General features: G+C 41.6%; 1 protein-coding gene across 1 annotated transcript in view; it reads right to left on the reverse strand.

Moving 5' to 3' along the window:
- tmem117 (transmembrane protein 117) overlaps nt 1-27,235 on the reverse strand; it is a 47,703-nt gene that overhangs the window by 10,143 nt on the left and 10,325 nt on the right. Inside the window, exons 3-4 of the mRNA XM_022211592.2 lie at nt 14,837-14,969; nt 3,714-3,813 (exon numbers count right to left, since the gene is read on the reverse strand). Coding sequence (XP_022067284.1) covers nt 3,714-3,813; nt 14,837-14,969 — 233 coding nt within the window. The remainder of the gene's footprint in view (nt 1-3,713; nt 3,814-14,836; nt 14,970-27,235) is intronic.

The raw sequence follows: 27,235 nt of genomic DNA on the forward strand, positions 1-27,235 counted from the left end.
AGCTGTAGGAGAATCTTGTACTTTTGGTAGAGCAAAGCTAACTAACTCTCTTTGCTCTCGAGCTTGTTTCAGGCTCACGTGACAAACTCAAAGATGTGCCGCCATATTTAATATAATGGACAGGCACAGGACTGTTATCAATCTTACTGTCTAATTCTAGTAGTGTAGTTACATGTCTTTGTACTGAAAATGTTAGTATGGGCCTTTCGGATTGGAATGCAGATGATATACTAGCTGTAGCGTATGTATATACAGTACAGTTTAAGCACAATAATTTTTTTAATTCTGCACCTTAATGGCTATTCATCATGTTATATTTTCATTTGTTTAAGAGAATATGTATATTGATTTATAAATTTTACTTCTTTATGAGTAGATTGCTGCGCGTTGCATTAACAGACCTTTTCAAAAAGACACATAGTCTGTTCAGTAAAACAGTTTCCTAATTAAAGTAAGAGAAATGTGGAATATTTTATATTTCTTGCACCAAAAACATACCAAACTATGGCCTCAAAACCAAGGTACGTACCAAAACGGAATTTTTGTATTATATGCCAAAGAAAGAAAAGGAGAAAGTGCATTTTCTTTTATATTCCTTCAATGGAACTCATAAAAGGCTACACAGTAACTGATACGTTACACAGCAGTAGGCTTTCACCTTTGTGTCTAAAATTTGCATGATCCTACTAAAAGAAACTATCTTAGTTTGTTGTGAAAGAAGCTGACTGGCCTGCTGAACCCTGATCCACATCAAACACCACTGGGATGAACTTCCAACTGTGAGCCAGTCCTTGTTACCCAACATAAACGCCCCAATCTCGTTAATTCTGCTAATGGAAGCAAATCCCTGCAACCAGATCCTCAAATCAGTTAGAGTGGCATATTAGCTAACACAGATTTGGAATTATGTGCTCAAAAATCACACATGGGTGCAATGTTTGGAACTCCACATATTTCATGTGCAAAAATCCACCAACAACAAGAAATGACAAATTATTGCCCCAGCACATTTCAGTTATAACAATGCTGAATAATGAATAATGCTGACATGTCACAGAACTACAAACAAACATGCGCCTATACGTGACTTTAAATACTGAATAATGTTGAATGAAACTTCATCTGTGATTAAATGCCGATAAGTGTGTGATTACCTTCAAACACACTGGCTTGTTTCATTATTAACGTTGTGTTTGTACCAGTTGGGGATAAACTTTTCACACTGTCAACCTTAATGCCATTAAAAGTCATTTACGGGAGATTTTCTTGCACGGATGCAGGGTGCTGTCAGAAAGCATTTTATACACGAGGAGAAAAATTTCCACTACATTCTTGATGTGGAGCTGCTGCAGAGGCAAGGTCAATTTGTCAATAAAGCGCTTCACTGCAGATACTGTAGCCTGTGTTGGAAAAAGGATTTGAATCAGGGAATCTGTGAGACGTTTCTGGCGCTGCAGCATTTCAAAAACAGACACTTCCTGTCCGCCTGTGTGCTGAAGACGCACTGTAAATCTGCTATGCTGGGGAGACGCAGAGGTCATCTTCAAAGTGCCTTGTTGAATTAATCAAATGTAAAAAACCTTGTGAGTGATCTCTGGAATCAGCACTTTGCCTTGGCCTTACTTTCTCTCCCCCAACACACACACCTCTGCCTCCCTGATTCACCTTCTCACTCGCTGCTTCCCCCAGCTCGCTTCCAACCAGACTTCTACATTTCCCTTTCCCCTTCACCTCTGTTTCTTACTTCATACCGCCCTCCTCCTACACCTCTTCTTCTTCTGTCTCTCCTTCCACCCGCTCTCTTTCTCTGCAGCGTGTACTGTAGAATACTAATGTGACCGGCGAGGGAGCTTGTCAAGCTGTCTCAGTTGTGTGCATGCGGGTGTCAGAGCCCCACTCCTCCCACCACAGGAAGTCCACTCCCGCTGGAGCTCTCCTCCTCTTTTAATGTTGACAAATGAACAGAGGTAGGCTTCTCCTCCAATAAACTCCGTCCCTCCCTACGCATCCATTGTTTCCTCTGACCCCCCTTCGATCACAGCCGCATGTTACTCCAAGGATTTGGTAGCAGATTGAAGCGGATCGGTTGAAGAAGGCTCTACTGTAACTGTGTGCCTCATAACGACTGAGAGGATCCACCTGACCTAGAAATTAGATGAGTTGGTGGAGAGTGGCTTCACTGTGTATCTTGATTTTATGTGCTCATAAATACCATTTTAACACACTTATTAAATTAAGATTTATGATCTGAAAGAAAAAAGTAGCCAGACCTGCAGTCCTGCAAGGCTTATTACTCTCGCAAAAGAAACCAGTGGATGAATAATCTATTATTTCTAATACCAGAGGAATCCCATTGTCGCTAATGAGCTAATTCATTTGGTTAGATGGGCGGCAGGGAACAGACTGATGAGGAGACTCAGACAACTGAATATGGTCCGAAAGTCTGAATGCAGAATTGGCTGTGGGAGGGTTCAACTTTATGTGCTAACAATGCAGCATAATATTCATTAAATCTGGATTGAATTAACCTAAACAACAGATACCAGATCATCCATGTTTGTTTGCTTTTACAGGCACATTAATATTACTAAGTCAGACATATTGTAGTTTTTACAAAAAATCAAAACTGAAAACTATTTACAAGTGGGAAAAAAAAGTATTATGGTAAATCCAATATCACCTATACTCACCATAACTTAAACTTCATGAGCTAAACTACATACTACAAGCTATAACTGGCACTGTAGCACGCAAAAATCAGCTAGTAGCTATGCTAGTGCTTCACAAAAGGATTAAACAAAACAATAACACAAGAATAAAGCAATAAAATTTCAGTAAAATTACTATATATATATATATATATATATATATATATATATATATATATATATGTGTGTGTGTGTGTGTGTGTGTGTGTGTGTGTGTGTGTGTGTGTGTGTGTGTGTGTGTGTGTGTGTGTGTGTGTGTATAAATTTAAAAGAATTTAAATTTATATTGATATGAAAGCTCATCTCAAAGAGACAAATGCCATGGGATGTTAGCATGCTAATATTCGCATAAAGCTTGTTGCAAATGAGCCAATATTTGTGCCAGCATTTTAGTATTAAACTGTTATATGTTTTTGTGTCACTCAAAAGGTGCTTTTTTAAAACCTAATCTGGTCAGACGTATTACTTTGTTTCCACATTCTAGACATTGGCGGACACACCAGGATTTTTGCCAATTGTAGATTCTATTTATGCTGTTTAAAGATTGCAAATGGCTGCTTGTGTCAAGATAACATTTAACATCAAAGAACTCGGCCTTCTTATGTTAAATGAAAAAAATGGTGTGTTTTTTCAGCATTTGAGTATCAAAAATTGCTTCCCACATGTAGCAAACGGTTTCAAAGTTTACTTCTTCATCGCCCTATATTTAACTAAGCACGCATCTCAAATGCAGCTGCTGGAATATTCATTATTCTGTTTGGGTTATCAGTTTCAGATCTTAGGAAACAAAGTGTTGAATAAATGGAAATTTTGACCTATTGGTGCTAAATTAAAAGATTAAAAAAATCCTCTGGGAACCATAAATCTCTTTACCAAACCACGCTGCTAGAATAATATTATTTTCAGTGTCTTTAATACAGTAGAGCTAAAACTGGAATGCCAGTCTTTCCACTCGCAAATGCAATCTTATCTAATGTCAAGCATACAAAAGAGTTGGACGCTCACCATCCAAGCAGTAACAAAATCTCCCATCCATGTCCCCACTGCAGCAATCTTCATAAAACTCTCATTTCTGATGCCCATGTATTCTGTCACCATGTGAGGCCTGCAAGGAAAGAACAGAGAGGACATAAAAAATACAGTATATGTTATGAGGTTGGTAAAGGCAAGCAGAAAAGGAAGGAGGTGAGAGGCCTGTCAAAAAGAGCCAAGAGGGAAAAAGAGAAAATGGTCACTGTCGCTAAGTATCATGATGCTGGCTGTCACAATCAATCAATATCAGTGTAATCCTCTGAAAACAATGAGCGATGGCTGTACCTTCCATAAAGCCCCCAGGATTGAAAAACATTTAACGGCAGCACAATGGAATTCATGCAGGATCACCACTTTCATTTGGTCCTGCAGTGTTTGGCAAATTATCCATTTGTTTGGCAAATTTGTCTCATGTCTAGTTGATTCCAAATCAACACCGCCATCCCAATGAGATCCCCCCCCCCGTTCGAGCCCAGGATCTGAGCGAGCGCGGTTAACATGTGCAGCAGCACACAAGCAAAAACATAGACTGGGCCTAGACACTCCATTAGAGAAACAATCTCACATGCAATAGTATCTGATAAGAAATGACACGCTTTCTTTGGAGTCCTAGTTACGCCTTCATCTCTGTACAGTAAGAGAAGATGAGAAGCTTTTGTTCAGCCCCGAAAACCCACCCACCACCCACCACCCAACACACACACTCACACATCACTCCATTTTCTCCAGGTAATAGCACAGGGAGGGAGGAAAAGTGGGTCAGTCGCCTCCTATATGGGACTTGCAAGTGAGAGGAGGAGAACAGAGGGGAGCAAGGAGGCCTGTTTGATCTCCTGGCAGCCAGTGTCTTAGAAGCTGAGAGGAGCAGGTGGGTGCCCATCACTTCCCCCTCCAGCCTCGACTCACCCCCCCCGACAGGTCACACTCATGAATATAATAGATGGCGATGGATAGGCTCTGGCTGTGCTTTCAAGGGGTCGTATTTGAAGTCAATGGGTCCATTCGTCTTTGTTTTCCCCGATCATTTTCTGGCCACAAGCAAACACCAATAAAAATGCTTTCTGCTGCACAGAGGGCTCTGGAAACATTGCTGGTGTGTAGTTCATTTCCAGTACGTATGATTCCCTTTGATGGTTTATTTTGATTTCATCTTTAAAGGTATTGCTTTAAGAGATCCATTTGGCGTGCTATTCATTTTGTAAATGAGTCGCTGTTGCACAAGTCTAAACAATTTTTTTTTAGTTTTTAATTAATGTTAATTGCGCAAGCCTTTTCTCGTTATGCGAATATAGATCTGGAAAGAATACTACAGTCTCACAGGCAATACGCAACAATCATGATTAATTGTGGCAAGCTAGTGACCCAAAATGCCAACTGTTTTCAACTAACTGCTTACTGCAACAGTGCAAGAAATATCCTTCCCTGGAAGGAGCCAGTATAAATCATATGTCATCAATGCAGCATGCGTTTAACGGATTTGACAGGATTTTATTGACGAAAACGTGCAGCACTGCAGGTGACGTATTGCCTCACTTAAGCCCGCAAATAAAATGGCCTTGATTGGAATGGCGATTTATATCTGCATTAAGTCGGTTAGACGTTCAGTGGCTTGGCACTGCTCCAGTTACCAAGGAGATCCCATTGGGAGTCATTTACCCGCAGCGAAATTCTAATCGATACTTCTGGAAATGCTGTCTGGCACCACATGCTAGGCTTTAAATCTAAGAAACTACCCTGCTGCCAACCCCTGCCCTTCTCACATATTTAATTGAGCAAATGTTACCCCTGCACTGGAAGAGAGTTTTTTTGCTCCTCTTGCCGAGCACCTATGATGAGTTTGGGGACTCTTCGCACTGCATGATCAGAGGCAGAACTCTCTGACTTATTCATGCTGACTGAAAATTTAATGGCCTTTAGAGCCGGATGACCTAATGAGAGAATTCAGTGTAGTGGAACATCAGTACAGTAGCACCATGAATAATCAGCCCTAAAATGGCTCCCGTGGCTTAATCGCAGAGCCAGTTGCAATGTCGGTGCCAGTGCGGCCGGCTCAGCCAGCTTTGACCCTCTGTGGAATGTTATCAGGTCTCCCACACTTGTTCAGACATAATATTCAAGGACATTTCAGTGCTTTTCCATCTTGTCTTGTTCCATCACATGCAAGAAATTACAATTTTGCGCTACAGAGGGTACTGAGTTATAGAGTTATGAGTTTGGACGTCACCCCTGCTTGACTTTAACGAGTGAAAAAGACCATTATAACTGTTGCATTTATGTGGTCGTCTGCAAGATCGCTGTTCTGTCTTTGGTGCTCAACAGTCATTGTGATGTTTTTGAGATTGCTCCATTAAACACTGCAGTTGAGAGTGGAAAACCATGCCATTTTCTACGATCCATTCAGCTCTCACTATTCATAATCCCTCCATCTATGTTCACTTGAGACTAAGATAACATACATAATCTACAGTGCACTTGATTTTTTTTTTTTAAATAAAGACTCAATATTGTTTTACATCAAGTCATAATAGAACTAGGCAGTAATTAAATACTGTGTCCTGACTTTTAGTGGAATCATTGTCACACATGGAGCTGCAAAATGATAAAGTCTAGACCACATGGTTATAATTACAGCTTTTTAATAATGTATAAAACTACCCAATTACAGCTCCCTGAGGCTCCAGGTGATGTCTTAATATCATTTTGACTGCTGGACAGTGCAAAACCTGATCATCATAAGATTACAGTGATATGAAACAAAAAAATTATATTAAAATCATGTTCTATGGTAGAGGCCAGAGAAAAATGTATTCTTCACTAGATTACTTCTTTCTAGGTCTCACTACCATGGCAACATGGACAAACATGCAGTTTTGCCATGAAAGGGGGACTCTTAGTAATGGAATGGCAAAGAACAATTTAAATGTCTAAATTTATAAAAGCACTCCTGCTACAATTGCGATTTTTCCATTTTTGATAAAAAATCCACACTGCAGCATTGAACTCTGCCACCGTTTACTCTGTTACAAACCAAACACTTCCCCTTCTATATATTTAAGAGTTTAAAGGAAAAGTGTAATTTTATTCTTATCAAAGTCCCAAGTGAATGATTTTCAAGGCCCACAGGAGCTCTGATGATTAGGGTTACAAAACATCCTGCTGAAACAGCTTTCACTGCTCTGAGTCATCAAATACCCGGATTTCTATTAATTTTTTTCACTGTCCACTTGAGTGCATTATGCCTTCATGCTGGCTTGTATAAACTTGTTTTCTCTGCCAGACAGGCGGTGATTTAGCGACTCTGGCAACCGGGTGACCTCTTCTGCCCTGTAAAGGTTCGGCTCATTCACAGCATTAAATGGCGACCTTGGCTCGCTCCACTTTGAAATGCATTGGCTGCCTCCTCCCTGTGCACCACACTACCTAATGTTGTATTTACAGTATACAACGGTGAGCAGCAGTAGTTACCAGCAAGCATAAAGCTGTCAATACAGGCTCTCCTCACTATCACTATAACATCTCCCAAGGCAACTTAAAACCTCGATCTCGATTCATCATTCAGCACAGAATCATCCAAGTATTGTATTAAACTAGCTGGAGATTGAGTCCTTTAGTCCTTATCATTCCCCTGGCTCGGGATTCCGAGTGAATATCATCTGGTAATATCATGGACAGCACTGTATCATTCCCTCAATTCAGCTTTCTATTAGGACAGAGAACAGAGAGATCCAAAAGTAGGTCTCCAAGTAGCTTACCTGAAGTCATTTACATGCACAGCAGAATCTCAATCAAGGCCGACAAATTAAACAAGGAAATGTGTTTTTCGAAAAAATACACATGTATGAAATATGTTTATGAAGTGAAAAACATTATTTTAATTATGTCCGTTTTGACATTTAGGGCTATTTTGCCTCCGTAACTGTCTGCTTTAAAACTGGTGGATAGAAAATATTAAAAATATACATTTTGGTGTTTATTTTACTGCACATTGTCTCTTGGACATTTAAACAAATTAGTCCATTCTTAATGGGCTGATGTCTCATTTGTCTAATTAAACATCACATTTCTGAGAAGTTGCAATACAAAATAACAATAATAAATTCTCTTTATGTAAATAATCAAATAGAGAAGTTTCATAGTCATGTTGTTCATTTAAAAGTTTTACCATATTCATCTACGGTGTCTTGCTGTGAAATCTTAGCCTAGCCGTGCTAGACAACCCACGGCAACGAATTTAATTCTCTGCCAGGGTGGGTCTAGTTACCCTCCATAAGGCTTGAAGCTGGATTCTCCTAAAACTGGCCGGACGAATCACCATGAAGTGTAGAGTCAGAAGGCGGGCGTAACTAAGTGACGACAGAGGCCCGACGATTCTGACAGAAACAACAGGCGCACAATAAACAGTTATCTTTCAACTTGGCTTTGGCCACAGCCCTTAAAGATTTGAAGCTAAAATTCAACTTGAAAGATAAACAAAGGACGGCACTGAAATGTTTCATTGAGAAGAAAGACGTATTTGGACTTATGCCGACGGGATATGGCAAATCCTTAATATACCAGTTGGCTCCGCTGGTTGGGAAGCTAATGGGACTTAGCCACAATCCGCCGGCGCTCTAGGAACTCCGTCAGCCTATTCGTTGCGCTGATTGGTTGTATACCTACCCAATTGCTGCAGAGTGATTTGAAAGACAACCTTTTAGCCCGCCTCCCTCCCTGTCGAGCTTCCCTAGACCCTTGTGCCTTCAGAAACATGGGTCTAGCGCGGCTAGTGAAATCTGGTAAAGCTAGGAAAAAACTGGGGTTAACATATCTACTTTTCTAAGATTAGGGTCGCATTGTTACCATACTTGCAACAATAAACACTTGATTATGCCTAAGGAAAGTGGGGGAGTCGCATGTTATGTGCAAAGCTAATGTTTTGCTGACCCATCCATCAAATTATAATAAAGTTGCCTGCCTTCCTCCTTTACAACCAATCACCAACACTGACTCCTGATTTCTGAACTCTATTCTGCTTATGTTTTGCTTTGCTGAAGGCTGCGTTAATGTGTAATGAAAACCATAATAATGGATACAGGTTCAGCTGCTGTCCTGTTGATGACAACCAATGTGCTACACAGCTGACGCAGTGAGGAAATATCTATTATTGGTAACAATATGGAGGAACCAAATCCAGAAAAGCTGCAGCAGAATCTAAGTAGTCAGAAATCAAAGTGAGTTCATCCTCAGCTGGTAAGACAGTTGGTAGAGATGGGAAAGTTAAAGATAAACCTGGAACCAAAACCAAACAGACATGAATAGCAAGATTCTCCACCTCTAGTCATGTAGAGGTATCTACACATGTATAGTGTACAAATGGTTTCAAACAAATAAACTAAAATATTACCTGTGATATTAATTATTATTGTGAAGCAAAGAGACGTGAAGACAAGAATAAATAAAAAAAACGTGCACTGACAATCCCTGTGTCCATCCTCACCTTCCATCTCCACGCTCAGAGGAGTCATGCAATTCTGAACTCTAGATAGAAATAAATAAACAATGTAACACATATACACGCGTAAATGCACTAAGTTTGATAAACAACGTCATCGAGAGGGATACACGAGTGTAATCACATATTGAAACTTTACTCGTTAGTCCTAGCAGATTCATGTTATTTTGGTATTAGAACAAGTTAGACTCAATCCAGCATTCTAACGTAATTCCTTTATTATTTACTAAATGTACTAAATGTAGAAGAGGGAAAACAGCAAAACAGGCAAGATGCTGCAGCACTCCGGGCACTTCTCTCATGTACTGCGCGCGTGCACAAATAAAGGGGCGAAATCAGAGGGAGGGAGGGACCAACAGTGTTTTGGGAGACGCTGCGATTCAAACTCCGGACAGCAGCTTTAAGAACACACTGTTTCCCCTGGGTTGAAATGAAATTGTGAGGTGGTGGGGTGTAGGCAAGGGCCGAAGGCGAGTGCCGCAGGCGCGAAGCAACTAGGGGGGTCCGGGGCCATGCCCCCCCGGAAAAATTTTGAAAATCAAGATGCAAAATGGGGCATTCTGGCACAATTTGGAGCACATTTTGTTGTATTTGTAGCCATTTCCAAAAACTAAATTAAATAAATTTTCATGTTTCTTTTCTAAAAATTAGTGATAGTGAGAAAATATGACAAATATAAACCCACTTGTCCTTGCGATCAAAACATGTCAACTCGTCCAGTCTATTATATTCTGGTCAGATTTCCACAAGCCATTCCAAAATGCCACATCAGTTCTTATTACAAATTTGAAAAAGATGACAAAGGACTTGAATCTGGAATCGAGTGGTGACTTTTACTTTTTTTCTAAAAACAACTACTTGTTAGGTACCAAATTCCCACTTCATTTTTATTTATAATAAAAAGGTTATGTCATGACCTTCATTTTACTTAAAAATGTGAAAGAAAACTTCAACTCTGGGTTAACAACTGGTTTTCTGAAGGAGTTAGTTCTGTTTTCAAAACTGTTACCTTTTTGAACAAAGAAATAACTTCTTTAGAATACCAGTTGTTAACCTTGAGTTAGAATACATAATTTTGCACTGTGATATGTGTCAGGCAGCTGAATTAAAGACTTTAAGTAAACATTCTTGAAAACACAAACACCAAATTTGAACACATGCTCTCTTTATTACATGAGGCAAATCAAATACAAGTGGGGATTAATGTTGATCAATCTAAGCTTTCCATGGGTGTATAGTGTTTCTATAATCGCGTTGGCAGTGTCGTTCTATTTTGAAAAATGCTTATGCAGATATCAAAACAGCCCGCCCGCGGGCCGCTGAACCATTGAAATTACAGAATTTGTTTTGCCATTGAATGATATAATTTCGGGCACTCTATAAATCATTTTATCAAAAGAAACTAGGAACTTTATATTTCGTTGAAATCATTTGTCTCGTTCGTGAGAACGGGTTTTGTCGTGCCTAAATGTTTTAACGGGAGCCATTTTTGCAGTCACGTTCAATTCGTATCGCCGCGGACAACAAAACAGTAAGCAAACTCAGTAAAGGAAGCGAGATCGATGCCTACACTGCGTTGCTCACTTTATTTTGATGACATGCGATAGCTTTGATACTTAATTTGACATATGTTTGTGATACACACCTGCTTTTAGCTCCGAAAAACGAAACAATGGAGCGCTGCTGCTTCTTGTCTGCAATGGGGATGTGCCTTGCTGTCTTCAGCCACGGCGAGAAAAGGCTGCCATTCTGGCTTGTTGATTTCAGCGGCGAATATACCGGACTTATGTGTCAATGCTTTCTAATATTTAGCATTACTTTTTTTTTTTTTTGGTGTGGACCAGTGAGGCAGCAATGTCGGCAAAATTGTAATGAGGCGGTGGCCTATACCAGCGAGGCGGCCCGCCTCGTCGGTCATATAGGAGGGGAAACACTGGAACATACATTCAAACAGACAAAACACAAGAAAATATCTTCACCAAGACGACAACACGTGTGCAACATTTCGAAACATATGCGGCAAAGTGAGGAAATACAAATCTATTGTCTGTATGTTGAAACCAACAGAAACAGCTTGTTTTTTTTTACATTTCAGCACAAGGCAAAGGGCAGCTCATTGAACCCATTGTTAGAAATATGCTGCTGTATCAAAGGCAGCAGCAGGTCCCATGTGTTATTGCATGCAACAGGAGGCATCTGCATGCCACGACATGCTATTTATTTAGCCTTTTGTCCACGGTATTACCACAGCTTAGTGCCAGGCAAGCAAACAGACGACGGGGACTAGTATGCCAGCAGCACAAAGGATCGTGGTAAACAGAGACAAATACACATCTAGAGCAGGGTCTAATCCCACTCAGGGTACCACTGTAGTCAAATGCCACATCCTAAAGTCCTCATTGAAGACATTCACCAACTATAACCCCCGCGATCCTTTGCTCCACACTTCCATTGTTCAGTTTATACCTCCCTCTCACCATCATGACATTTATTCATCCATTCCTACCCTGGATAACCAACAGAAGAAGTATAGATGCCATTTCACAGCTTCACTGTCCCTGTTCTACTCCAACTCCCTATTAGATCCCCACCCACTTGCTCCCTCCCTCCTTCCCTCCACCTTCGGATACTTTACCCCCACCCCTCCCTTTCGCTAAATTAGTCGTGATTAATGTGTATGCCACGCATTGGGCCTTCTTAATTAAATAACACCATCTAATTAGGGGCTGATTTCGGCTGGTAATGGCGCCGTAAGATGGCGGAATGGGATTGTGCGGCGTGACAGAACATTCATGAAGCCCGTCAAACTCCCTGGGCGGTCACACTCCCTTGGTTTCGCACAAACAGCCCCCCTCCTAATCTGACAGTTACATTAAAATGCAAATAGCCCAGATGTGAGGGTTTGGTAACAAGTGTGGATTACAGCTCCCCATGGAGCCACGATGGACGGGGTCTTTTTTCTCCCCCTTGATATGACATAAGCCAGGTAACAGGTTGATAGCTGCTGACCTGGAAGTGGCTGTTTAAATACTGGCTAGCACGCTGTTGGACATGTGTAAGATTACACAGTCTGGAAACCCCTTTGAGCTGAGCGATAACGGCACTGATGAATCCATTTTACATGACTAATCACGAATAAATACTTGTCATCCAAAAAGATATACAATCTCTTATCAGTGACTGTTTGCTGTTCTGATGGCGCAGTTTATCTTCTTTCCTTGTGGATGTATCGCTGGTTTTAATTAAATCAAGCTCAAGACCAGCTGAAAGGTCAAAGAAAATTAAAGCATATTAATGAGCGCGGGGCACGGGCGGCATACAGCATCAGGTCAGGGAGACAGCAGGGGGACAGACGGCAGCCCCCCCTCCCAGCTCGCCGCACACACTCCGGCTCCCACGTACACATGCATGCAACTGCTAACTTGAGCGAGGTGCGAGACGTGAACAATATGTGTGTGTTGTGTGGGTGTGTGTGTGTGTGTGTCTGCGGGACGCCCCGTCTAGCCACCAGAAGAGCATCCCCCTGCAGTGCGCCATCATGGCTAGATGTCAAAGCTGGCAAGGGCCATGCCAAAATACCTACCCTTTACAAACCCTTAGCAGTAATAATACCTCACAGCAGCTTTTTTTCAGTACAATTGAATAGGAAAAAAAAAGAGAGAAAAAACAGCATTCATTCCCACAGTGGGGGCAGCTGCAGCCACAAAGGGGTATTGTACTTTATCTCTGGGCTGTGGCAAAACTACAACAGCCTTGGGAGTGAGGAGAAGGGTCGGGGGAGTGATGCAAATAAGGCTTGGACATAGATCAAAAGACTTAAGTTTCACTGCATCATCCGGGCTGGAGCGCTTCTCCCCCTCCATCCCTCCATCCCTCCCAGCCTCCGTCACCTTTTCTCGCTCACTCTGCTGCATTCATGCTATCGCAGCCCCAGAGCCCGTTTTTCCGAGGGAGCGTCCTGGCAGAGTGTGAACATTGCTCTTACATGTCTGTCTCGAACAGAGATGTGAACGCTAATGGTTTTTGGCAGGGCCCGGGTCCTTGGTGGACACACTGTTGGAGCAGAAAGAAAACAAGCAGGAACGAGGGACGGGGGGGGGGGGGGGGGGGGGGGTGTGCAGAAAACTACCAGGTGTCTTGGCAGTGGTGGCTCCACTCGCTTTACAACAGCACCATCTGTCTTTGCGGGGAGAGCTTTGCAGCGCTGGATAAGTGATGTGGCTGCCCTGCGCGCGCACACACACACACACACACACACACACACACACACACACACACACACACACACACACACACACACACACACACACACACACACACACACACACACACACACACACACACACAGAGCAGCTACGGATGTGGTTTGAGGGTCGTGTCTGCTTGTGTAATTGTTTAATGGCCTGCTGCTACTTTTCACACGTGGACAACTGACGCAGCTAATGCATGCACAAGAACGTGTGACTTCCGTAAGTTAGACGGATGTAAATTATATCTCAAGTCTCTCAAAATGTCGAAGCAACTCATTATTTCTCTCCAAGTATTATCCGGATGTCATCCAATAAAACGCTCTTGACAGTAAAGAAATGCAGTGACACACTAAAAGGGGCCCATTTTCTTGACATTTCAAGGCTGAAATGAGAGGCAGTAAAAAAAAAAAAAAAAAAAAAAAAAAGGAATCCTCTTTGTGACAGATTCACTCAGCGCTAGTGCAAATGTAACTTTTCCCTGAGCAAGCAACATTCATCGTCTCAGTGGAGCTGCCCCTGTGCTCAGCCGCTCGCTTCCTCTTTCTCGGCCAACCGGAGAGAAGGAACAAGATGGATGCCGGTGTCACGGTGCCGGCCAGAGTGACAGATGGGCTGATTATACAGACTCGTCCCTCTGGCCGTAGAAAAACACAACACCTTGCCTGCTAGCTAATAGCCTTCATCTGCCTGTGCCTTATGGATAGGTGATGTTTGTTGTTAATATGGAAGTAGAGCATTGTCTGGACAGATCCCATTACAGCCATGGCCTCCCTCTTGACACCTGGTACCTGAATAGACACCTGCCAGCCTGTTTTTCGGGGTCTTTTTACAGCCCCAACAAACTAAATGGTAAATCACCTCGCTGTGACCTCGTGTCTGGCTGGCTGGTTTCAAGGGCATGTTTTCTTTCCCCTGGATGGACACATTGCAAATGCATAAACGGATTCCTGTCACCGGCTTGATGTGTGGGTGTCAGGCTCTGCTGTGCACTGTGGTTTCTCAGCAGGTAAGCTGGGACAGCGGGAGCAGAAACCGAGGCCCAGACAGAGAGACATGGCAAACACATTTTGGTTTAAAGCCAGAGGGGTGTCAAAAAAAATAAGTCAAGTTCATGGGAGAATAAGTGCGGCTGCTGAAGGTGATCTTTTAGGATTAAACACCTTCCCCTCGCTTGCCCCCTACCTGTGATTTAAAGTCTGGGCTGATTAATCAGACCGGTATCGAGTCTCTGTTCAGGCGAGACGTTTAGATCAATCACGCCAACCAAAGGGGAGCGTACAGTGGCTCTAACAAATGGGAAGCACGGGATGGGGGGGGGAAAGGGGGCAGATAGAGAGAGAGATTGAACGTCTTACTCCATGCTCCCAGCCATCAGCAGGAAAAGGTTGTAGATGTGTGAGAAGATGAAGAGGAAGAGGATGGTGCTGAAGAACATGGTCATCCAGGAGCCATGATCCTCGCGGAACATTTTCAGGCGCAGGTATCGACCTAAAGGGAGCATGACAAGGACAGTGCTGTCAGTGGCGCTTCAAACAGCATGTCAACATGCTAACATGTATGGGCACGAAAATGGAGATGAAAGCAAATAAATTAGCCAGAAATCAATAGCGTCCTACTCCGTCAGACATGTGCCCTTTAGGAAGTAAAATTAAGATTAAAGACCACTTACAAGTGTCACTTCCACGATCCTGAAATAATTGTGTTTTCTCAACCAATTTCAGCAGGGACTATTTCATCATCCGTCTCGACAGACATTATTCTACATACACATCATTTCATCTGCCAGTCTCCATCGGTGGATCCTCGCTTGTGTTTTATGTTGCGAGTTCCACATGATTAGAGAAATTATTCAAACATTTGTGACCTGTGGTGTTAGTCTTTTTTCATACAGTCCTGGCTTGGAATCAAATTATGGAGAAATATCCCTCTGGCAGAGCATGTGATTGATTCGGATACGCAGCCTTCTGCACAGAATGCATAATAAAACGAGCTTGTCCTCTGGTGGCGGCGCTCAGCAGAATGCATGAAGACAACAGGGTTTATTATACCACTGTTACCTTGTTGTTTTGACCTCTGTTGTTTATGTGGCTGCTTGTAACGACCAACAGAAGAATATTCACCTTGAAATCAAGGACTCATGTTGTTACTGCTCAGAGTAGGGTGAAAAAGCATGCCATAAGTACAGTATGAATTACTGAGATATGTAAAATACCATGTGGCATGCATAATGACATGCTTAACATGACTGCAAAACAGCTGTCATGTCCTTGATCTGCCTCCCACACCGTTCATGTAATGGAAGTAATGTAGTTTGTATATTCAGACTGTCTGCTAATACAGTATACCTGATTACACATTGCATGATCTTACAGTAACTGCATTACCTTTACAAAGAAAAGTAGGTATTTTGACCTTATTTACAATACAAAACAAACAGCGTAGGTTTATTATATTAAAAACAGACCCAACAATCAGTGCAGGTTTCATTATTGGGACTAAAATCTTGTATTTTTCCAATGTTTCGTAAGTCCAACGTAATTTTTTTTTAATGACAGAGTCAAACCTCCCTGGCGTTGAAGTAGATACCACTGAGATGCTCATTTAAGCTTTCCTGGAAGGGTTGTGTTGATTGGTTTTATTTAAAATACCCCAAAAGTGTTCTATTGACTTCTAAACAGCTGATACACTCATAGCTTTCCCTATTTTCCTCTCTAGGAACTCTTGTATGGTTTTTGGCAGTGTGCTTTGCATCGTTATCATGCTGAGATATCCCTCTTCTGCCAAGTTTCCGCAGACTGGGAACAATCTATTCAGTTAGCATTTTGGTATAACCACCATTATACATGACGCCATCTATAAATATCATCTCCACAACACCTTCTGCACCCATGCAGTCCCGAATCATCACACTCCCATTTCGGTGCTTCACTGTCAGCACTATGCATTCAGCATGGGATTCCTGGTAGACCAAAGAATGTCCTTCCAAAGATGATCAGGTTCATATTTATGTCTTTCTGTACTGAAGAGCCAGCAAGGGCTTTTTCTTGGATGCAGTCCATAGAGGTTGACCTTAAACAATGTCCTTCACACTGTCTGAACTGTCACAGAAACCCTGACTTCCCTTTATAACCCCTGTGCCAAGCCCGAAGCACTTCCTCTGTCTGTTTTTCAAAGCTCGATTGTGCAAGTAAAGCACTGTCCACTGGGTCATTTTAGAAGGAAAGCCAATTAGTGGTACAACGGCTCGTTCTGTACCTCCTGATTACTGCTGCAAATATGTGTTTTATTTTTATTTTTTTTAGTTCTTTTTAGTTCCAATATGCCTGCATCATTTTTCATCTTTGTAAAGACTCACATCAGTTGTTTTTAATTCTTCTGGAAATTCTTTCATGTGGACGCAGACATGCAGATAGGTACAGCCTGTAAGTCCAAACCAGACAAAATTCTAGTCTTTACAGATCATTTCATAGTCATGTTCATGCAGTTGGGCTTATTAAAAATGACAGGTGTACTCAATTTTGTTGCAACTTTCACAGGTTTTAACCTGACTTGTGTGCCAGTGACAACAGGTGTGTTCACTTTTGTTGCAGGTTTCTTACTTTGAGGCCTGTATTTTCAATAGAGTCTTTGAAAAGTATGTTTTTAGTTGTTTATAAGAGAAAACACTGTATTGTCAACTCAGATACCAAGGAAATAATGTCATTATTTAGTGGTCATTCATTTGGTCTGCAAGACTCTTGAAAAAAAAATTCACAGGTTGTTTGGGAGGTAAAGACTGTTTCATCCTCTAACCGCAGGACTGGTGGTTCAAACTCCATCCAGTTCCCCCCGTCCACATGTTGAAGTGTCCTTGGACAAGAGCAGCAGCAGCTTGCATTGCAGCTCGCTGCCATCAGTGTGTGAATGAATGAGAACAGAATTGGTGAATGAGAGGCAAATTGTAAAGCACTTTGGATAAAAGCTTTATACAAAAACAAAGCAATTTGTTTTTGGTTGCCAACCACATTAGCAGCACAACAGTTATTCTTCTTGCAGCTATCTTCAGTGTCAAGAGGAATGACAGACATTAAATAGAAAACACCTCAATGCTATTGGAATGAGCAGGCAACAAACACTGTCAGTGATGCATTTCTACTGAAAAATGTCCGCGGTAACAAATGTGCAGCTTGAGGTGTCTGAAATAAGCCGAGATAACCCTGATAGCAGTTCTATGACATCATCTGGGCCACTTTCTCAGCTCCTTCCAGAGCATCTGAAGAATCTGAACTATATGCAAAAAAATGGGTAAAGTGCTCCTTCAAAGTCCTTGACGGTTGGTTTATAGTCTGTCCTCATGTGGTGAGACTCAACCATCATCTGCTTCAAGGTTACTCAGTTAGGTGTTAATTAAGAACCCCTCTATGAGTAAGCTTGGCTATGGAACTCTATTTCCTCCACTTATTACATATTTCTCACACAAACATGCTCTTTCACGTTGCTTCATCTCTGCGAGCTGTGATCCAGTGCCAGAAGCGGCCATCTTCCCAGGAACAACTCTTTGTTTTTCTCTACTGCAGCTCAGTCAGCGTCCCTTTGAGTTACAGCTCCTCTGAGAGCTCATTGTGTTGGTGTCCATGTGCACACACACACACATGCACGCACGCGCACACACACACACACACACACACACACACACACACACACACACACACACACACACACACACACACACACACACACACACACACACACACACACACACACACACACACACACACACACACACACACACACACACACACGGGGAGACAGCAAAGCAGAATGCTCCATTTATTTTCCCATTATAGCCTGGCTGGTTTACTCTCCAATAGTTTTACATGCTGCTCAATCTCTGCTTGCTCACTGTTAGTTTTTTTCTGCTGTGCACATAAAAAACAAAGATGTTGAGATTCCTACAGAGAGGAAGATTTTTGGTGAGTTAAAGTGCCATTATAATTGATGAAACTCCTGCTGAAGCTTCAAAATACGGAAAATGCCTTTGATGTCTTAAGCAATTAGAAAAATTGATTTGCACTATTAGTTAAAACTTTGGTTATATATTTATTAGGAGCTTCGTAAAGGAGAGTACAAACTTGAATATTCCTTAGATAACAGCGTTCAACCTCTAAATTCTGAAGGGATGAAGCAAAAGCAGAGTGGCCTGGTGTGAGGCCACAGCATACGTCTTGCTCTGTGGTATTTCAGGGCTCATCACAGTTGCATAATTGAATTGACTTGCATGGGTGAACTTAATTGCTTCCAGTGCCAATGAGCCCTGGCTTAGATGTAGGTGCACAGTGTGTATCGGCAGATCTGACTTTCAAAGTGGCATGCTGCGCCATCGAACACGGCCGCCTTCTCACAGCCTATATGGGCAGGATTTAACTAGGGGGTGATTCAAGACCGCTCAGCCAAGCTGTTTGAGTCACTGCACCTCTCTACAGTAGAAGACCCCGATAAGGAGTGATTCATGAGCACTGTCTGCTGCGAGGCTCTGCCCAGCGGGGGACAACAACAACGACAACCGTGAACAAGCCAGCCACACACTAACATCGGCACAAAAAAAAGAGAGAGAGAATGAGACACTTGGTATCTCTTCCTTGCTCCCACTTACTCACAATGCAAGCTTGTGTAAAACTCAAAAGGGTCCGTTTACATTCTGCAATTTACAGGATTTACAGTATCATCTCTCTGAAGCTATTTATATCTTTCTGCTTAGGATGAGCTCATGTCCACCTTTCCTCAAGTTGAGGCCAAATCTAAATCAGAGATGCAGCTGTGTCTCCATCTACTGGTGGTACATGGACACTACACAGATGTGCAGCACGCAGAAAAGCACTGCAGCAAAAGCTCAGCACCAAATTTTCTCCGTTTTTTTTCAGTTTTGTTTTGTTGAAATGACAGAAAGCAGTGTAAATGTTTGTGATTCATGTTTCTTTTCATGCAGGTGCTGTTGGGGTACCTCAAACTATGTCCTTTGCACGGAATTGTTGTGAATTTGACATCAGTGTCTGAATTTAACGCAAACTGCAACAATATTTAACAGCAATCCAGGTGTTTCGACTAATTTATTTCCACCCTATTTATATCAAAGAAGGTTGATTACATTATAAAAATACTTTTTTGAACATCATAACCAGCAAATGATTTGAGGGTGGATGTTAATGCCCATATGCATCATCCTACCGATTATAACCTTTGTGAAGGTAAAATGTTGCACACCTGTTGTATTAAAGTGCATTAGGTAAATATTAAAATGACAACTGAGTTTTACAATATTTGGTGCAGCAGTTTATTGGCTTCCCACTAAGTGTATCAGGTGATTAAGGCATTCAGATTGCTGGCTTTACGGTCACCATTCTACGTCTCTCTCGGCAATAATTCTGCGAAATGCTCAGGTTATAAAATCACCTGATTTCTTGTAATAATCCATTTACGGGCAAGATAAACAGTAGAAACGAAAAAAAGAAACCTTCAGTTAATCACATGTTCTAGCACACTTGGACAAGCAATTATCTCCAATGTTTAAACAGCAGATTTGTTTAATCCTCTGTTGACTGTATTGCACACAGACAGAGCAGTCTCACAGGTGAAGCAGCTCCGGAGAGATGAGAAGCTCACAGCTGGTGGAGGAGGAGTGAAGGCGGACAGAAATGTGATCAGAGTCTCTATTCGTCATGACATCGCTTTTCAGCAGCAACAAGTCTGATACAACTGAAGGAGGTGAGTAAAACCTTGAACACTTTGGTTTATCTATATTTAAAGCATGATTAATGCTCTGAAGCAGTTTCTGGGTGTTCATTTTGCTCGTTAAATTTTTAGCCACTGCGAGCTCATTTCATCATTCTATATATGAAGTACCACCTAAGTAGTACAACCACAGTTAGAAATAGAGAAAACTGCTGTCTACTGCAATGCTAGAAGCCACAAAAAAAGAAAAAGCTAAAGTTAATTTTCTGTGATTATCTAATTCACAAAACTAAAAATAAAATTGAATCGACATGTACATCTTTCAAAGTGCCCACAGGTGTCACCAAGGCTAGAAAATACTTGGTGTCTCCACATATAATAGATATTTAACTGGCTACATTTTTTTCAATTGTCTCTTATTTGGTCTGTGTAAAAGTCTCTGATATTTGTCCTGTGATTGTTAGTCACTATTAGTCACAAATGGCTTCTCGGTTATGCCAAGGAGGACGGATTTTTTTTTTTTTTAAACAAGAAACCAGGTAGAGTAAAACTGTAAATAAGACATGTGGATTAATGTGATTTTGATAAAATACCGTGATTTTAAGCTTAAACTTTGATATTTTTGCAAACCGAATAGTAGGTCAGGGGATTACTTTAGGGACTGTTGGAAAGTTGGAAACCTTTCTTTCTGTTTCCACTTACTGGTGCTTTTCAGTGTTCAGATGGTTATTGATTAAATTTCCTAAAGTGGCTGTAATGTATTAATGTCCAGCTTCAGCAGCACAGGCAGTCTTCGTGTGCTTTTATCAAATTATTCCTGTGTGTAACCATGTGATAAATATTTCAGTTTGATTTGCACATTTTAAACACAAACATCACCAAACTGAGCATAAAACCCTCGTTATTTCTCCATTTCAGTGGGCACTAAGAGGTAAACAGGGAGACACGTGAATCGTTAAGATCTGCTCATGTGAACAAAATGAATGCGTTAGCTCTGATTAAATGCAAACAGGGGACGCCATAGTGCAGGTAATAGATCACCAGTCCCTCAGGGTGCTTTGTTCGCAGAAGACATTGACCTCCTGGACACACTGATGATGCTCAGAACCAATGGAGACAGCTCTTGTAAATATAGAGCGGGAGCGTGGGCGGACACGTCTTACTTAAAGTACTGTCTGAAAGCAGGGCTTAACGGCGGAGTCAATAAAACAGAGTACTACCAACATTAATCTGGGAGTTATTAGCATCTTGAAAGACCTACAGATGCTGCATTTATATAGTGCAGCATCCATAAGGTCCAGAGTATTATAAAGGGCTTGAATTCAAGAAAGAAGACATCGCATATATCATCTACACACTTCATTTACACAGTATTGAGCATGACAAACATTTAGTTTTACAATATTATATGTTGGGTTTTTTACCAAAAAATATAAGCAAAACTGTCATTTATGTACATCAAGTCTATCACACAGAAAATCAGCTTCTATTAAAAAGAGTACTGTGCCATAAACAATAATGTATTCATGTTTGTTTTCATCGGTTGCTCACTAGACTGGAAAATACATTAAGTGCCTGAATGTTCACTTTGAAGAAAAGTACCCATGAGTCTGTTTGGTGTAATTTTCTGTACAAGACAGCTTGACTAGTGAATCCTCATCCATGTATGCTTTAATATATCCCCATTTGACAATCTGAGCCAAGTAAAAGAAATATTAGGAACAGTGTCTCAGTTCTGTTTGACACAGGATTTCTGGGTGTTAAAAGTAAGACTCTGCCTAATGTCGGTATTTTGGGAAGTTTGAGCTTATTTGAGTTCTAGACTGAAATCACTTCCATGTTTGTCAACTCAGTGTACAGCTACAGCCAGGAAATGTTATCGTTGCTTAGCGTGAAGACACAGGAAATGAGTGCAACAACACAGTTTCTTGGCCGAGCACAATAGCTCCACTGGTTGCCTGGCAATCTTAAGGTGACAACAAGATTTTAGGAAGCCGCAGCATCTGTAAAACCACAACTTGTCGTCTTTGTACTCGTCTTTGTACTTTTTGAACACATAAATAGGATATAACTAGAGGCGGATGATAGAGCTGAACAGTTTAACACAATAAAATGTTTCATCACATCTGTGTCAATAATCAGTAATCATTATTAAATGACCAATGTTTAACAAACACCAGGAGAAAAAAAGGTTTTATTTGAATTTAACTACCATCGCTTATTATTGAAAACAATCATGAAAAACACACCAGGTCAAAGCTGTCATATCATGCTGACATTGAGGTTAGAGGAGCTAGCCTGGACAGAGTATCATCGGATGGAAACCTCACAAGGTTCTAGGTGTGTTCCCCGTCGTTCCCCAGCATCCAGTGTTCAGTCGCTGCCAAGAGTCCATTGCTTAGCTGGAGCTGATACGGAAGATTTAAGAATAATCATTCAACTTGATCCAGCTTTTTGTTGAATGGACTGTTTTGAGAGTCATATCCAATTTCTCGGCAAATAAGCAAATAATTTCCCAAAATGTCCAACCATTCCTTCAACAGAAAGCTTGCACTGCATGCTGGGAGTTAGCATTTGACACACTAGGCCTATCAAGCTGCGTTTTACACAGTGTAGGATGTCTGTGTAGACTTTCAGTCCATCCAGGTCATGGTAATCGTAGGAGTTTCAGTAGAAATCAACTGGACTTCTCTTCCAGTTGATTTCTACTGAAGCTCCTTTGAAAGTGTAGGATCCAGGGTATTTGGGGCTTTACCCAATCTGACTCCTGTAAGTCTCCTAAATAGCAATTTTATATCTCTGGAGTGCTCATTTTTCTTTCATAATGTAGTAGTAGAACTAACTCTGCTTCCTGTCTTTGAATCCCAGAGGTGTCCCTGGAGCTCCTGAATCAGACAACACTATTCTTCAGCCGCTTTGACATTGGCGAGTGGTACTGCTACATCCTGCTGGTGCTCTTCATTTTCACTCTACCTGTGGGGATTCTGGGAAATGTAGCAGTGCTAATCAGCTACTTTTGCTACAGGAAAACCTTGAGCACCAGCAACGTTTTCCTGATAAACTTGGCTCTGTGCGACTCGGCCTGGATCCTCACCCTCCCCTTCAGCCTCTATTTTGTCTACATGAAGGCATTGCCCACAGACATAGAGGTCTTCTGTCAGTTCAAAAAGATCTCCTTCAACATCAACATATACGGCAGCATAATCTTCCTCACCCTGATCAGTTTTGACCGCTACATTGGGACGGTGCACCCCATCAGCTCCCTCCGCTGGTGGAATGTGGGTAAAGCCAAGCTGTGCTCAGGGTGTGCGTGGGTTGTGCTCATCCTGACCTCCATCCCCGATTTATTTGTAACCTTTGCTGTTCAGCGTTCAGAAAACATCACCGTGTGCATGGACCACATCCAGGGTCCGTTTCTCTACATCAAGACAATCACCATTATCCGAACAACGCTTGGCTTCCTGCTACCATTCAGCGTCATGCTGTCTTTTTACACTAAGACAGTTCGCGTTTTGAGGCGTCTCCCAAGTGGAGGAAGGAACACGGGAACCCATCGAGCAGGAGGGAAGCCGCTGCGTCTCATCACTGCCGCCATACTGGTCTTCGCCATCTCCTTCATGCCCTACCACGTCATGGTCATCACTCTAATGGTCATGAGGATCTATAACTTGGTGACACCATCTAACACCAACATCCTTTACGCCACCTACGAGTTCTTAGAAGCCGTGTGTAGTTTAAGCAGCTGCCTGGACCCGGTGCTGTATATTATAGCCAGTGAACAGTTCCAGAGGAAGCTGCTAGCCTTTAAAAGAGACCGATCCAGGAGGCTGTGCTGCAGAGACAGCAGGAGGGTTGGGGTAATTGGTGACTAAATCCAATGGATGAGTTTTTTGGCTGGTTACTTTAAACGAGCTTGGCTGTATCCCTCTTACATGTATGCTAGTGGCAGATGTTAATGGTAGAATTACCTTGGCCTAAAGTCTGTTGGCAAATTACAGTATTATGGAACAGAAATGACTCCAAAGTAAAACCACATCAGTGCCTGTTTTACCCTTTATTTAAACTTTAAATTAGACTTGCCGTCATAAAACTTTTTGCTATCAAATAGTAATGATCAGCATTCAGTGGTAATTTCATCTTTAACTGTGCTTTACATCTGCACCTATTAAAATCAGTGCAGTCCACTTCTAATTGAAGCTTCCAGAGCCCAGTATTCAACTGTAGTTTTAACAACCCAACAGTCCAAATCCTCACATCAGCATAAATTGTACAGAATCCAGATTGCAGGAGCTGCAATAATTTGATGAAGGTACAAATATGTCAACATACCGTTAAACGAAGAATTCTGGCGCTAAAGATATTCCCAAAACTATCAATTATATTCTCCAGACAAACAGGAGCATGCTTGTTTGGTAGAGACACCAGCAAAAATCATCATTAATTTTTTGGGAGGTTAGAAAAAGCAATGCAAAAATGATCATCTTCCAATAAAAGCGGGACTCATACCACAATATCTGTCAAAATAATTACAAAATGATTTTTTTTCGCATATCACAGATGATTTAAAAAATTTACTGATTTGCTTAGTAACACACATACAGGCGACAAACTACTTCAAAAATTAATAAAGGGTTGCAGAATTTTCATGAATGAGAATGCTTCCATACAAAGCACAGAGCGGTGGTTTCATCACTATCAAATTAAGTGAAATTTTATAGCTCTCAGTCAGGTGTTCATGCCTCCAGAGTTACTGTCACTTGGAGTCACAATAAGCTGTCAAAATAAGCAGCAAAGGTGTTCTCGCAGCCCAACACCTTCCTAGCACAATTTATGCCATTTTTACCTCAAATTGTCACCCATCTATGTGCAGTACAGTATGAGAAGTCTGACTTCTTTTTACCTCCTGTCACCTGCATCGGAAAGCACAGGTGAATCCTGTTAGTGATTCGCAGTCATGGCGGAAGTAATTCCTGTTATAGTCTTATCAACTTCCTGTTCAAATATTTTGATTGGAAGCTGTCCATGGAAAATGTGATCAAAATCAGCAATGGAAAAAATGGACACCTGCCGTTAGGAAACCAAAACACGGCTCATGTTTGGTCACATGGCAAGTGATATCGTCATATCCAATATTGATTCCAGATAGCACGGTCTCTTCATCACAGTCACTGCTTTGTATTCAAGTCATCCATTCACACATTATGTGCGCATTGATGGGCTTTCATCTATTCTGGGTTTCAGTTTCTGTATCCTGCTTTGATTTCAAGCTGCAGAACAACAATCATGCCCTCCTTTGGGATCCTAATGAGCATCCTCCCTAAAAGAAAACCCAGAGTGCAGAGAGCCTGAGCTCCATCTCTCTCTGGATCTTAGCTTCCATGTAAACGTTAGCATCCCCATTCATCACATCACCCATTTGCTGGGCTGCAGCATCACTGCAGGCCAGGGTGGAGGGAAGGGAGGGGAGTTGTTGGTTAGAAATAGCCATGAGAATGGCGACTAGTGTCCCCAGAGCTGCACTGCTCTGTAACTGAGAGTCTGGATAATAAATCAGAGGTGGGAAGTGACAACAGAAGTCCCTCCGCAGGGAGATTGCAGCAAGAAAAGCCCAGACACAGAGAGCTGGCTACTGGGTCACTGTAATACTGTACCTGTTCCAGTAAGCAGCTTAGTAGATCACTTCATTTTGTTATTTATGGCTTGGCTCCAGACCAAAGGAGCCATACATTTCGAGTAAATAAGCAATTTCCTTTTGGCTGGTTTCCTTTGTTTGCTAGCCCCCATCATTATTGCTCTGGGTCTTTGTCTCCCTGTCTGCTGTGCAAACATTTCTGTGTTTCATCCTTGATTGTGGGGTCTGTGAAAATGAAAACTTATCTGTAGGTTTATGGAATATCTCAGGACATGTTCTTACCTCCTCACAAAATAAAAGCCAAATGGAACTTCTGCTGACATTAATTGACATTTAGGCCACTTGGGGGCAGCACAACAAGCTGCAAACGCCACACTGATACCATCCATCACATAATGAAGGTGGTAATGTGAGGATGCGAGACATAAATTGCCCATTTTCTCATCAGTAGTGCATATCAAGGGCTTTACTTTCTCTTTTCAGCACAATTAAAGTCTCCACCACATCCTGAGGAAATAGTCTGTGTTGTGTTTTTAGCTGCCACCTCCTCTGCTTAAAGAAAAGCTAGTCGCTAATTTAGTGAGTGCTGCTATGTGCACGCAGAGCACAGTGAGTTCACCTGAGCTTTAGTGTTGATGAGAGTGATGGGAAAGGCCCGTGTAGTAAAGCTGCCAGCTATAAACCAAAACAATCAACTCAGAGACACTAAAACTTGGAGGGGAACTGCAAATGATCATTCTTTACACCCCTCAGTGCACCATACTATATCCTGAAGCTCAAGGTGAGGTCTTAAGGTGGGGTAGTTCATGATACGCTACTATCTTAACCGCTAACAAGACAACACAATACGGCAATACAGACATCTGTCATCGACATTTGTCCAAGAGAAGGAGAAAAAATACCCCTCAACAGGCAAAAAGAAGAGCAGGAATTGTCTATTTATTCACTTAACTTTGGTGTCAATATGTGTAGAATCACTGTTATTCAATTTGAATTATGTGCCAAATCCTTTAATTAGCTCTCCGATTTGTTTTGCCCTACTGTCCGCCATTTTTGCTATTTCTTCAGCACAGGTTAATTATTAGTTTCTGCTCATTTAACTACATTCATTTGACAAGCATCACCATGTTTAGTCATGAAATAGTGACTTTGGTAAATGAAAGTGGTTGTAGGAATCCATTTGGGTGCACATTTGTATAAAAATAGCAACATTTAGCACCAGTGTATCGATACTGTATCACAAAACAAAGTGATGCGACATATTGGATTTCGTCCCATCCTCATTTTAAAGTGTTCATGATTTTTGACAAATATGTAACTGCATCATTCAACAATTCCTAATTATTAATATAGCCTTTGTTGAATAACGTCCTGATAATAAATTGTCAGGAAAACAGTTTGAGCACTAGCACGA

The sequence above is a fragment of the Acanthochromis polyacanthus genome, chromosome 8, assembly GCF_021347895.1.
Source record: "Acanthochromis polyacanthus isolate Apoly-LR-REF ecotype Palm Island chromosome 8, KAUST_Apoly_ChrSc, whole genome shotgun sequence".
In the NCBI taxonomy this organism is placed as follows: domain Eukaryota; kingdom Metazoa; phylum Chordata; class Actinopteri; family Pomacentridae; genus Acanthochromis; species Acanthochromis polyacanthus.